Below are 12,957 nucleotides of genomic sequence, written 5' to 3'. Positions count from 1 at the left end.
TTACTGTTATTTATTTTTAAAAAATTGCAACTCTGGGCGGCTTACAAAAGTTAAAACCGATAAAACTATATTTATAGCAGTAAAATTATAAATTATGGTTAAAAGATTTGGAGGGAGGGAACAAGGTGAGTCTGCTGCTAGGGATTTCTGGGATTTGAAGTCCACACATGTCAAGGCTCTGCGACTGAGCAGTGACCTAAGCGATCCCGTAGTTGTGAGGATCAATATTCTGCGGACAGAACCTTGTTTATTACGTTAAATTCCTTGGATGAAAGACATGATATAAATGTAATAAATAAATGAAATTCATTTTGCCTGAAAGCAGATTATTTATTATTTAGGCTTCGATGGGACATTCCTTCCTAGCCTGTCATCCTCCCCCTCTTTAATAACCACGGTGGTACAGCCCATTTGGGAACAGAGACTCTTTCTAATTATTTCTCTCTCTCCCCCCCACATCCCGCAAATGAGTCGGGTTATTCCAATTCTCTCCTTTCACTTTCCCCCTTTTTTGCTGCAGGCGTCGTTCAAGTTGGTATCTTCTGCCACCTCTGATTGGCTGCGTCACCCCGCAGTCGACGCGACGGCGACGTCGATTACGCTACCGCCCCAGAGTCAGTCAGCCTGCTGGCGGAGGAGGCGGTAGATATAGTGTGTCGCTCGGAGGGCTTTTTGTTTTCCCCCGCCGCTGGTTTGCCCGTTGGGGTTGGTGACCGGGATGGCGTCGGGTAGGTTTATTTCCTCCCCCTTCTCCCCTTGTTGGGCGAAAGAGGAAAACTGAGGCTTGTCACTAGAAGGGCTGAAAAGAGGCGGGAGAGGGCGTGGTATATGCAGGAGGCGGGAGAGCCCTAGCGGGACCGTTCTGGCCGTCGCCATCTTAGAGGCTACTGCGCCTGCGCTCGCTCGACCACTCTACCTTCCCTCAACCTCGAAATCTCCGCCCGGGTCTTATCGGTCTTATTCAAGTTAGGCTTGACCAGTCTGGGCGTGGCCCACTCATTTATTATTATTATTCTTTCCCCCGAACTTGAATCCGTGTCCGTGTATTAAATTTACAAAAGAATGCTGTCTACTCCTTTATTTTTTAACTCAGCTTTTCAGAATACGAAAAAAAGCCTCTCTGGGGCTGACCAAAGTCTTACTTTCTCCAATAACCTGTTTCGTACAGAGACCTGTGTGGGAAACTCGGCAGGCAGGACATGACTGAAATAAATCTGTGTGTCTCCTCATCCTCACCGGACCTCGCAAATATGCTGTTTATTTTATTTGTACTTAATCTTTTTTTTTTAAAAAAAAGCCAGGGTGCTGTAGTTAATGTAGGATGGAAAGAACTAATTCAGTCAATAAGTTGAAAAACAGCATCTATACCAGGGCAGTAACCATATTGAATTCTATGCGTGCCAAAATCATGTGAGCACGCGCGAGAGCATGTGTGTGTGTGTGTGCCCACACATAATGCAATGTGCCCCGCCCCCCTCTGTGCATGTGTGCGCGAACCCCCTGCTCCCCGTTTTGGGCCTAGCAGGCCTCCCTGAAGCCTCCTGGGACCAAAAATGGGGTGCCGCTCCCCCCCCCCGCATGTGTGCAAGACCGCTCCAACCCCCCCTGCATGCGTGTGCTTCTGCATGCGCTGCAGAGACCCAAAAATTAGCTGGCCAGCAGGAGGAGCACACACATGTACGGTAGAGCTTAGCTGGTCAATGGCTTGCGTGGCTGCAGAGAAGGCTCCTTGTGTCACCTGTGGCACACGTGCCATAGGTTTGCCATCACAGGTATAGTGCAATATCGGGTTTTCAATTTCAATGATATAGAAAGTAAAGGATGTATGTTTGTGTTTTTATTTTTATAGTTATAACCTACACTGAAGATGGCATTTAATTTCATTAAACCATGTGCAATGGCAATAAAGTAAACTAAGCTAAGTTTATTCATGAAGTTCTCAGGCACTCCTGGGCCAGTTATTTTCTTAGCTTAATATATCTTATATAGAGAGTTGTTGTGAAAGTACTTCTCATGATTCCTTTATTATATAACTAATAAAAATGTAAGAACTACCCTGACAAGTTCTGTAGAAAGTGTGACTTTGTAGGATATGAATAATAGTAGTCTTAGAAAAAAAATCTGTCCTTAACAGAGTTTTGGGGGAGGGGGCTGGTTAGAAAAATGATGGAAGAAGCAAGTAAAAAAATATTTTTCAGAATGTGCTCAGAAAACACATTAAGTTTGCCAGGCCGTTTTTCATTTTTGTTTTAGTTTCTTTTTAATAAAAATAAATTATTAATGGGAAATAGATATAATTCTCAAAAAAATGCCAGTATTATTATAAATTAATAGGGTACTTCTCAGCCCAATATGGGCCCTATAAGCATTCCTAGAAAATGAACTATATACAAGTGCCGCATAGTCTTTAGGATGACATCTATATGCCTCTTCCCCCAATCTCAGATACTTAAACTAAAGTAGTAAGGAAACTTCTGAGGTTAGCAAAGGGGTGTTTTGTAACAAAGTACAACTAGCAGGCTCCCTGTATTAGCTATTCTATAAGATTAGCCACAGTATGCAAGCGACACAAAGATTGTAACAAATAGGGAGGAGACTATTTATTAAATCAATTTACAAGGAGGACTGTCTCATCTTTCCTCCTGCAACAAGTGTATGTGAATACTATATCCTGCAATTTTGTTCAATAACAGTCTTGCTCTTGTGAACTGACAGATAAAACTAGCTTCAAATTCTCCTGTGGGCTTTCATAATCCAGTGGAACTTGAACCTGGATCTCCTGTTCCCAGTTCAGTATGTTAAGCACTATACTATTTGATGGTGAAGAAAAAGCTTTTCAAGGTTTGAGAATAAGACCTGCTTTGCCATATCTGAAAAATAGAGCCCTCAAAAAGGATTTCTATGCAGATTTTAATGATTGGATGGCAAATTTTTAACAAGACAATCTTCAATATAGTGTTTTAAGGCATAGTACTTTAACTGTTAGTATAAATTAATTAAGCGACCCTCTTCCATATGTATTTTAAGGAATAGTATGAATCTCTTTCTGATAACAAAAGGATTAGCATAATAAAGGTGAGATCATATTAACTAAGGTTTAAGCTTAAGTTTATCTGATAAAAGCTGCTCCACATTTATGGAGTTAAATAGATTAGCAAAAACCTCTGTGGCGTCTTTTTTTTTTTTTAAGAAACAGGTATACTTGTGACCAGTTCTCTTCTGCAGTCAGGCACTTTTTTTTGTCCATTCTTGTTTGCCCACTCTGCTTTGCCTTGTATTACATTTCATTTAAAGAATACTTAACTTACCTGTTCTTTTTTTGAATTGTAATTGAGATCACCAGCTAAAGGTAAAGTGTCCTTCAAGTTTATCTCAGGTTTTGATGGCTAATGAACTACATTTCTCATAAAGGCTGTGTTGCTTATTTTATGTTTTGTGAGCTTAAGTAGTGTCTTTCAAATGTGAGTAAAGCTACCATTGCAAATCTAGCTTTTCTACAGCTGTGTCAGTTCTCTTTGATTTTGACATATTTAGAACTTACTGCCTTCTAAATTTATTATAAGAATGTACATAATGTTAAAAAAATGCTTTTGATAAGTTGCAGAAGAGGTTAAGGAATGAAAGGAAGCATCTGCAGCATGCATATGTGTATGTGGTAGAAAGCAGAACCCTTCCACATGATCATATCATGTTTTATAGTCAGGCTTTGGTCTTTGAAACAAAGTACAGGTTTCCACATAACCAGATCCCATTACACAGGATTTACTTTTTTGATATATACATTTGATTGTGTTGGTGGTGACTGACTAGCATTAACAAGTAGTATCTCAGATGAACTATTTATAGTAATAGATGTAGCATATCTCATTCACTGTGTCTAAAAATCACACTTGATCCAAGCACCAATCCATCTCCAGTTACTGACTGGAAAATAAAACATACTTTATATTCAGTCAATGAATTATCAAATATCTTGAACTTTGGTCTTCTATCTGAACTTGTAAGTTGTGTTCTTCCTTTCATTACTATAATGAGTTTATACTTGGTTACACTAAAATTCTTATATGTATCCTGTTGGGTTAACTGGATGTTAATCCATACTGATTTTAGAGGAAGTCTTATAGATCTTTAGAATATGTTCTAAAAATCACATACAAAAATTATTTTTATTACATGAGAGCAACACCTAAGCTTTGGCTCAAACAGTTGCCTGCTCTCAAACCCCAGGACCATGTAGTTCAACATTCTGTTCACACAATGACCAACTAACTGCACAGGGAAGCTGACAAGTCTCCCAGCAGATGGCCTTCAAAGGCAGTGACATTGCCATCAAAGCTAATAGCCATAACTTTCATGAATTTTTCACTAATGTTTTTAAGGACAAGCTGGTAGCTAGCACATCTCATGATAAAGTTGAATTCTGTATTGTGTTAAAATTATTTTTTAAAATAATTTCTTTTATTCTGATTCTTCCAGGATTCAATTTTGTTAGATAACGTTTGTTTAAAATATTTTGGTACAGGTCAAACAGCATTCCCTTATTCACTTTATTCATACCTGTGCATATATGTAGTCCTTGACTTACAACCACAATTGGGACCAGAATTTCCATTGTTAAGCAAGGTGGTTATTAAAGTGAGTCATGCCTGATTTTATAACCTTTTTGCTACAGTTGTTAAGTGAATCATGAGTTAAGTGAATCTGGGTTCCCTCATTGACTTCACTTGTAGGAAGCTATCTGGGAAGATGTCAGATGGCAATCTCATGATGCTGCAACTTTCGTAAATACATATTGGTTGCCAAGGGCCCAAATTTTGGTCATGTGAACACGATGCTGTGATAGTTATAAGTGCAAGAACTGGATGTAAGTCCCTTTTTTAATTCAGTAATTTTGAACGGTTGTTAAATGAGTGGCTGTAAGTCAAGGACTACCTGTGATTTTATAACTTAAGTCTTCTCACTGATCTCCTTTGTAGACTAAAATACCCCAAATGCCACATGCTTTTCTCATAGGTAAACTGTTGCAGCCTCTTTATCATCTTAATTTATCTTCATTGAACTTTCTCTAGCTCCACTCTATTCTTTTTGAGGCATGGAAACCAGGACTGCATACAATATTCAAGATGATGTTGCACCATTGGTCATTATTATATTGGCATCTATTTTCAGTGCCATTTCTAATTATCCCTAATCTGTTCTAGATCTTTTTTTTATAATGGATGCACACTTATAAGTTTGTCTGTTGGTTTTCAACTTCATCTAAAACTGATATTCCAAAGTGAGACGCTATTTAACCTAGTCCCAACCCCTAATTTATATGTTTCACATCATTTAATAGTTTGCATAATAAAACAAAACTTACATATACAGTTCTTTCCCCTAGGATAGAACCAGAAACTGATGAGATAAGTCTTGTGTTTTTAGTACTGATTATTGTAATGCTTGCCATGTTGAAACAATTTAACCAGTCAATTTTGGTGTAACAATGTCCCTGATTCTTGTTTTGAGCACTTTCAAACATCATTTGTTGTATTTATACTCTGCATACATCCTGGTTTATTTCAATCAAGTGTATGCTGTATTTTCTTTGCTGTTCTTAACCAGTCTTATTTAATTATCAAACAAATTTATATGGCTGCCCAACTCGCACATAGTAACTCCGGGAGGGTTGCAACATTACAAATCTACAACATAGAATCTGATCCCACCCCTGTTGCAGCAGCAACACAATCAAATCAACCACTTGATCAACTCCATCTTCATTTGTGATCCCCAGGCCTGCTGACAAACCCACGTCTTCAGAACCTTTGGGATAGTCCGCTATACCCTCTGTAGAAATGAAGATCTGCTTTCCAAGCAAAATTAGACACCCCTCTATTTTCATTTGCCCAGATTTCAAGATTAAAAACTAAAAGTCCCTTCCTGTAAAATGTTAACAAGAAATTAAACACAATACTCTGCACAACAGAATGTGGATTTTCATCTGAATAAAGAGATTCCTAAGAGATGCAAAATAAATTTTACGGACTTCACAACTTACAATTATAGTAGTTCAAAATTCTTAGATGTAAATGTCTTCTTTGACTACATGCTTAGTTGCAGTTTATTTACATATATTTATTTATTTTTAAGATTCTGGAAGTTTCAGTCAATCTGGGGATCAGCAAAGGTATGTGTCCTTACATTGTATATAAAGATGCTATGGTCAAATGGGAATGAGGTATGTTCAGTGTCCCCAGTCTATGATATATGTTCTTTTGGCTTTTTACCACAAAGTGCTTATTTCCTTTGACAACCTTTTTACTTCAGACCCCATATGTAAAACATTATGAACTGCACATGCCATTCTAGTTTCCTTGCTTTGTCTTCTCTGATGCAATTCAAAGCACTTTCATATAATCACCAGCTTTACAGTCCAATTCTTTGAAGCAGTTTTGGTCTGTCTCTGAATGTTTTCAGTGATACTATGCCACAAGTTAATTGACTGAGCTGCGAAATGCTCCCAAAGGCTGTGCTCTCAGAATTTATGCCAATTGGCACAAATACAAGTAGTACCAATTCAAGATTGCCTCATGTAGAAGAGGACTAAAAATGTTCTACTTTTCCTAGAAGACAATTCTACAAGGGAGAAATACCTTTCTCTTGGATCTTTCCCAACGGAGGATACATTTGGGGGGTAGTGGTGTATTTGGCCACAATGGCTAGGTAACTAGCAAAAAAAAACCAAAAAAAAAAAAAAACCCAACACCATCATTGTACAGATAATCCTCAAGTTACAACTGTAAGAGAGCCTGTCCATTATGGTCATAAGTCATAATGGTGACATCCCAATTTTACAATACTTTCATGGCAGTCATTAAGTGGATATGGCAGTCATAAATCAAATGCTATGGTCTAGAAGTAAAGGCACGGATATAGGTCATATCTTCAAATGGTCTCTAAGTACCAGTCATAAATTGACGACTACTTGTATATAGCACCAGCAGGGCCATGACATAGTTTAAAAACAATGACTGACATTCTGGGTTGAATTTTTTGGATACAGAATGGGTTCTTTCTAGTTTTTTATGTTAGCTACTTAATAATTATTTATTGTGAAATTCAAAAATGTATAAAATAATAGTAAATTACTTTTACATTTAATCCAATATTCATTTTCCTTTGCAAGGTTGGATCTTTTGATCTTGCTGCATAGGAATATTTCCCCCTTCCCCTTTAACTTTTTTCATGTGTACATTCTCATTGTCTTCTCTCTCCTTGTATTTATGTGGGTGGGTATCAAACAACTGAAGATAATACTTATTTTGTGTTAAAGATGTCATACAAGGTTTTGTTTTATCTAAATGTTTGTTTTGTCCCAATAGTGGGTGGTAATTGCACTTCTTTTAAATGTCCTAATCTTTTTCTTCCCAGCTATGCAGGGTATGGCAATCAAGGAAATCAAAATTATGCACATATGCCACAGGTAGGCTGAGCAGTTGCATCATTGCTTCTTTATATGCAAAATGTTTTTCTTTGTGATCAAAATAATTATTGCACCCTCACACACACCCCAACTTGCTTCTGTGATTGTGACATAGTAAATAATATCTTACTCTCCTGTAGAGGAGAAGTGAGGCAACACTTGGAGAGAAAGGTTAAAAAAATATTTCTGAGATGACAGAACATAGTCATACTAAAATTACTAATCAGTAGAGTCCTATTGCCTTGCTTATATGTATTTTAATTTATTGAAGCATTAATTTATAAAGTAAAAGCTGGCTATGATTTTGGGCCAGTCACTTTCTCTCAGCCCAATTCGTCTCATAGGATTGTTGTTGTTGTGGGAAAAATAGGTGGCAGAAGAAGAATAGGCTTTTAGTGTAGGACTATCTCACTGCTGATGTGCTAATTGGGCTCTCACTTGACTGTTCATCCCAAATTTTCAAAGTTCCTTTCCTTCTTTTTACCTATTACTAGTGTCCCAACACAGCATCCCATCTTCCTCCAACAACCTTTCCAACACATTCTTTCATCTACCATTATCGGTTTGTCAATACAACGTATTCCACTGGCGTGCCTCCCTGGTCTACTCACATCTTTCCACAGCTATACATTCTTTGCTTCTCTCAATAGCAGCCACCAACGTGCCACACAACATATAGCTATTCAGCAAATTAAATACATTAAATCAAAGATTTATTATAAAATGATCTATCTTTTCTCAGTACATGCAGAGATAGATAGCTGGAGTGTTTTATGTGTTTAGTGCATTCTCTTAACTTGCCATCCTCCAGTTACCTTGAGACAATATACCTGAGTGTTGTGACTCAGCAGATGTCTGCTGTGAGTCTTTTCGGGATACAAGATTCATTATGCAGCTGGGGCTTGTTAGAAGCAGGTTTGGAGATAAAAGGACGGATGCTGCCCTTGCCCTAGTCGCAGGAGTCAACATACGTTCCTTCATATGTTCCTTCGTGCGTTCCTTGATCCTTGATTGTGGTTTCTTTGCTGTACACTTGGAAAAGTGGTTTGACTTCTGTAACCCTGATTCGTAGAGACTTTGGAAGAAGGGCTTTGCTTTCGTTTGATTCACCTTGTATTTGCCGTAAGAAAGTTTTGTGTTTCAGTCCGTTATCTTCTGGCAGAGACTTTAATTTATGTTATTTTGGCTTGCAGCCACTGAGAACTGATAAAGAAAAGTCCTTTTAAGTTTGTCTGCTTGCTGTTTGTTAAGAGCTGTGAAGGGGGGACAGAACACCTGAGGTATATTGGGAAATTAGTCTGTACATACCTGGAGTAGGCCATGTAGCAGAGGGCTAATTTTGTAGCATTCATACCTTGAGTAAAAGAAACAAATGGATATAAAGCAGGCAGTTGAAAAAATTAACGGTATTGGCTTCCTCAGTAATCTTCACAATAACCCTCTAAGGCAGCGATGGTGAACCTTTTTTGGCTCGCGTGCCATAAGTGGGGGGAGCACAGGGGGGGGTTGTGTGCGGGTGTGCCTCACCCATAATGCAATGCGCGACCACCCCAGTGCGCATGCGCGCACTACAGGCGTGACTCCCCATTTTTGCATGCTTTTTTCACCCTCCCCAGGCTCCAGAGGCTTTATAGGAGCCGGGGCCCCCCGAAAACAGCCTCCCCCCCCCCGGAAGCACTCCGGAGGCTTCAGGAGGCTTCCCTGAAGCCTCGAGCAGTCAAAACGACCCTCTGAGCAAATAGGAAGTCCGTTCCTGAACTTCCAGTTTGCCCGTAGGGCCGTTTTTTTGCGCTCCAGAGGCTTCAGGGAAGCTCATGAAGCCTCCGGAGGGCTTCCGGCGGGGGGAGCAGGAAAAGCTCTTTTCACCCTCTCCAGACTCCTATAAAGCCTCTGGAGCCTGGGGAGGGCGGAAAATGGCTTTAAAAAAGGGTGAACTCAGATGGCCAGCGAGTGCATGCGCGCTGGCCAGCTGACAGGGCAGCCCCTCGCATGCCCTGATAAATGGCTCCGCGTGCCACCTGTGGCATGCGTGCCATAGATTAGCCATCACTGCTCTAAGGTACAATTATAATAAAATGTAATCATTTAATGAACTGTTGTGTAAAACTTTATGTATATACATGTATGCTTTTTCTTTTTACAAAACAGAAAAAGAAAGATCAATTAAAGGCAAAAAAGAAAAACATTTTCCCAGAAACACATTAGACTAAGATATATCAGTTTATCTAATTGCCATTTACAACCTAAGTGTAATGCTTTTCGAATGTAACTAGACTCAATAAATCCAGCCTTATTTAATTTTTTACCTGCTTATTTATTGCAGGGATATCCCGGTTATGATCAGAGTGGAGATACTTCATCATATGGGCAAAGCTATGGAAGCTATCAAGGAAACTATCAAGGGAACTATGCACAGACCCCGACAGGTTTGGTTGAGCATGCTGACAATTTTGTATATATACACCGTTCAAGGGCGCGGTTTACCTAAAGCATTCCCTATTGGATCTTCAGGTTATGGGCAAGGTAGCCAGCCAGGATATGGTGGATATGAAAATCAGAACCAGAGCCCGTATAACCAGGAATCTTACGGCAATCCTGGGCAGCAGAAAGATTTGTCAGGCAGGTAAGCAATCTTGTTTTCCTCTTTTACATTAATTGTAAAAAAAGGAAAATGAGGGCATTACTGATGTTGCCATGTACATGACGGCTATAAAACTAGTACTTTGTAAAAGTTCTACGTAAAACCTTTAATAAAAATATAGCAATTGATTGGTTTTTGTGGGGATTGGGTTGGAGATAATAGTGACTAGAGCAGACATACCATATTTTTCAGACTATAAGACGCACCAGACTATAAGACAACACAAATTTACAGGAGGAAAACAAAAAATTTTGTCCTCCGTGCGTCGCGTTTTTGCCCTCCCCGGCCCCCAGAAGCACTCTGCTTCTGGGGGCTGGGGAAGGCGAAAACACAATGCACAGAGGGTTCGGGAAGCCTGTATTTGGTCTATAAGACACACCTAAATTTTCACCCACTTTTAGGGGGTGGGAAAGGTGAGTCATACTCTGAAAAATACAGTAATCCAATATATCTTTTTCCTCTGGTTAGCATGACTTTTACATTTAATTTTTGTCTGGGAAATCAGTGGGGAAAACACTCTGGAAAATAAGAGCTCATAAATGATTCAAGATTTCAGTACCATGTTTTTACAAAAATAAACCCTAGTCTGATTTTTAAGCATGCACCTAATATAAACCCTACCCCAAAAATAATCCCTAGTGAAGGGGGTTGGACGGCTAGCACAGGATGTGGCTAACATGGGCTGACTGTCTGGCAGAAGCCGCAACCCTTGTTGCACAATTGAGTGGATCATCTGTCTGACAGGTAGGGGGGGAGGCAGGTGATCCAGAAGCACTGTGCAGGCCGTGGGAAAGCCAAGAGTCAGGCTGGAATGGCCGGCTGGCCGCAAGAGCCGCCTCTTTGTGTGGCAGCAGTTGGAGGCAAGAGGTGCAGGGCAGAAGGCAGGCGATCCAAACACGCTGCGGAAGGCCAAGAGTCAGGGTGGAGCAGGCGGCTGGCTGCAGGAGGCCTGTCTTCATGTCTCTTGGTTTTTTTGCAGCCCACGCAGTGTGTCCGGATCATCTTCCTTCCGCCCTGCGCCTCTGCCTCCTTCTGTTGCTGCCGCTGTGTGAACACAAGCCTCCTGCAGCTGGTGGGAGTGCTCTGGTCCACTGATAAATTGTTTTCAATGTTACAAGCATTTTTTAAAATTTTCTGAATTGATTTTATATAAGAAGTAGTCTGAACCAGAGGTCCCCAACCTTTGGGCTGTGACCTGTTGTTGGGAACCAGACTCTGCAAGCAGCGGGTGGTCATGCAAAGCTTTATTTTTGCATTTGCAGGATTATACTGCTCCCATATAATCTTCCCCTCCCCTCCCACCATTGCCACTGCCAGTCAGCAAATCCAAAAAGGTTGGGGACCGCTGGTTTAAACAAGAGAAATAGCCTTTGTTTTCTTTTTATTTGAGCCTAATTATATTAATTCTTCCTACTTCCTACTTGATTGGATTATCAGTTGTTACCCTATATTCTTTTTGACCTTAACTAATAATTTTCAGTTATTAACTAGGGAGGAGAGAAAATGTCTAGGGGAACCATGTGCTCTCCCTCTGTTGTGTCTTCTACCCAAATCACAACATCAGTATTTTGACAGGGAATTTTGGCTAATCTAACTGAAGGGATGCAGTCATTTCTTGGAAGGAAGAAGATATGACTATAACTTGGTAGTTACAATCTTCACATTCTTAAGTCTGACTTAATGCACAGATCCAGTTCGGGAGTTGAATTTTATATACATCAGCAACATGTAAACTTAATTATGAGCAAAGATTCTTACAAAGTCAGCTGTGAAAGTTCCCACTCCCCCTTGCTGGGTATCCAGGCAGAACTTGAGCGTTGATTTGTTAAGGATGCTTTAGTTCAGGTTCCTGTACTGAGAAGGAAATTGACCTTGATGTCATAAATTTTTTCTTTATTCTATTTGATTGTATCTGGAGATTTTGACATTCTTTGTTGCTTTGAATGGATAAGACCATGAAAGTTGTCTATGTATCATTGTATGCACTTCTGAATAAAAAAAAGAGTGCAGTTAATTTCTTGTTTGCTTCAATATAAGGTCTTCCTATGACCAGAAGTCCACCTATGGGCAACCAGGTTCATACAATCAGTCTTCAAGCTACAGCCAGCAGCCAGGGTCCTATGACCAACAACAAGGCTACAGTCAACCGCAAAGATCATTTGATCAACAGTCACCTTATAACCAGCAGGGACAGCAAAGCTCATATGACCAGCAGTCAGGTTACAGCCAAAATCAGCAACCTCAGCAGAGCTTTGGGCAGCAGCAGCAAAGCTCATTCAACCAGAAGCCAAACTACAGCCCGCAACAAGGCTCATATGGTCAGAACCAGCAGTCATACCAGACACAACAGAAGGAAAGCTATGGACCCAACATGCAAGGTAGGCACTGCATGGAGTCCAGACAAAAAATTATATAGAACAAAGCATTGTGGTAAACGTTATAGAAACTGGAAGATTTTAGTACCCAGGAGGTTGCAAAGAGTATATAGCTGAAGTAGCTAAGAGTATAACCATAAATAGTTGTATGGGTCAACTGCATCTTGTTGCTGCATTATCTTTTATCTGATTTGGGCATGACAGGAAGAAATAATATTGGTATTTCTACTGAATTGCTTCATTCCAGTTGATTTTTAAAGCAAATACTATGATAAGAGTTTATTAAATTATATTAGTTCCTGTTCTTGGTGATGTTTTTTTTACATTAGAAGTATAGTAGCATGCCTTTTTATTCTCATATAGGCCAAAATGCCTATTCTATAATCTCGCTTGGTGTGGCATATACTGTGTTTCCCCGAAAATAAGACAGGGTCATATTTTCTGGACACTGCTCTGGAGAGTCCAAGCGTGGGTTA

General features: G+C 39.8%; 1 protein-coding gene across 3 annotated transcripts in view; it reads left to right on the top strand.

Moving 5' to 3' along the window:
* Nucleotides 1-591: 591 nt before the first annotated feature.
* TAF15 (TATA-box binding protein associated factor 15) overlaps nucleotides 592-12,957 on the top strand; it is a 38,697-nt gene continuing 26,331 nt past the window's right edge. The window contains exons 1-6 of one of the 3 annotated variants that reach the window (XM_032215055.1): nucleotides 592-728; nucleotides 6,133-6,169; nucleotides 7,414-7,465; nucleotides 9,789-9,891; nucleotides 9,977-10,088; nucleotides 12,144-12,484. In XM_032215055.1, coding sequence (XP_032070946.1) covers nucleotides 719-728; nucleotides 6,133-6,169; nucleotides 7,414-7,465; nucleotides 9,789-9,891; nucleotides 9,977-10,088; nucleotides 12,144-12,484 — 655 coding nt within the window. In that variant the 5' untranslated portion in view covers nucleotides 592-718. The remainder of the gene's footprint in view (nucleotides 729-6,132; nucleotides 6,170-7,413; nucleotides 7,466-9,788; nucleotides 9,892-9,976; nucleotides 10,089-12,143; nucleotides 12,485-12,957) is intronic. The other 2 variants (XM_032215056.1, XM_032215057.1) reach the window with 2 other exon arrangements.

The sequence above is a fragment of the Thamnophis elegans genome, chromosome 4 (genome assembly GCF_009769535.1).
Source record: "Thamnophis elegans isolate rThaEle1 chromosome 4, rThaEle1.pri, whole genome shotgun sequence".
Taxonomy (NCBI): domain Eukaryota; kingdom Metazoa; phylum Chordata; class Lepidosauria; order Squamata; family Colubridae; genus Thamnophis; species Thamnophis elegans.
Note: the sequence above shows the minus strand (reverse complement) of the source record. Positions and strands in the feature narration are given on the sequence as shown.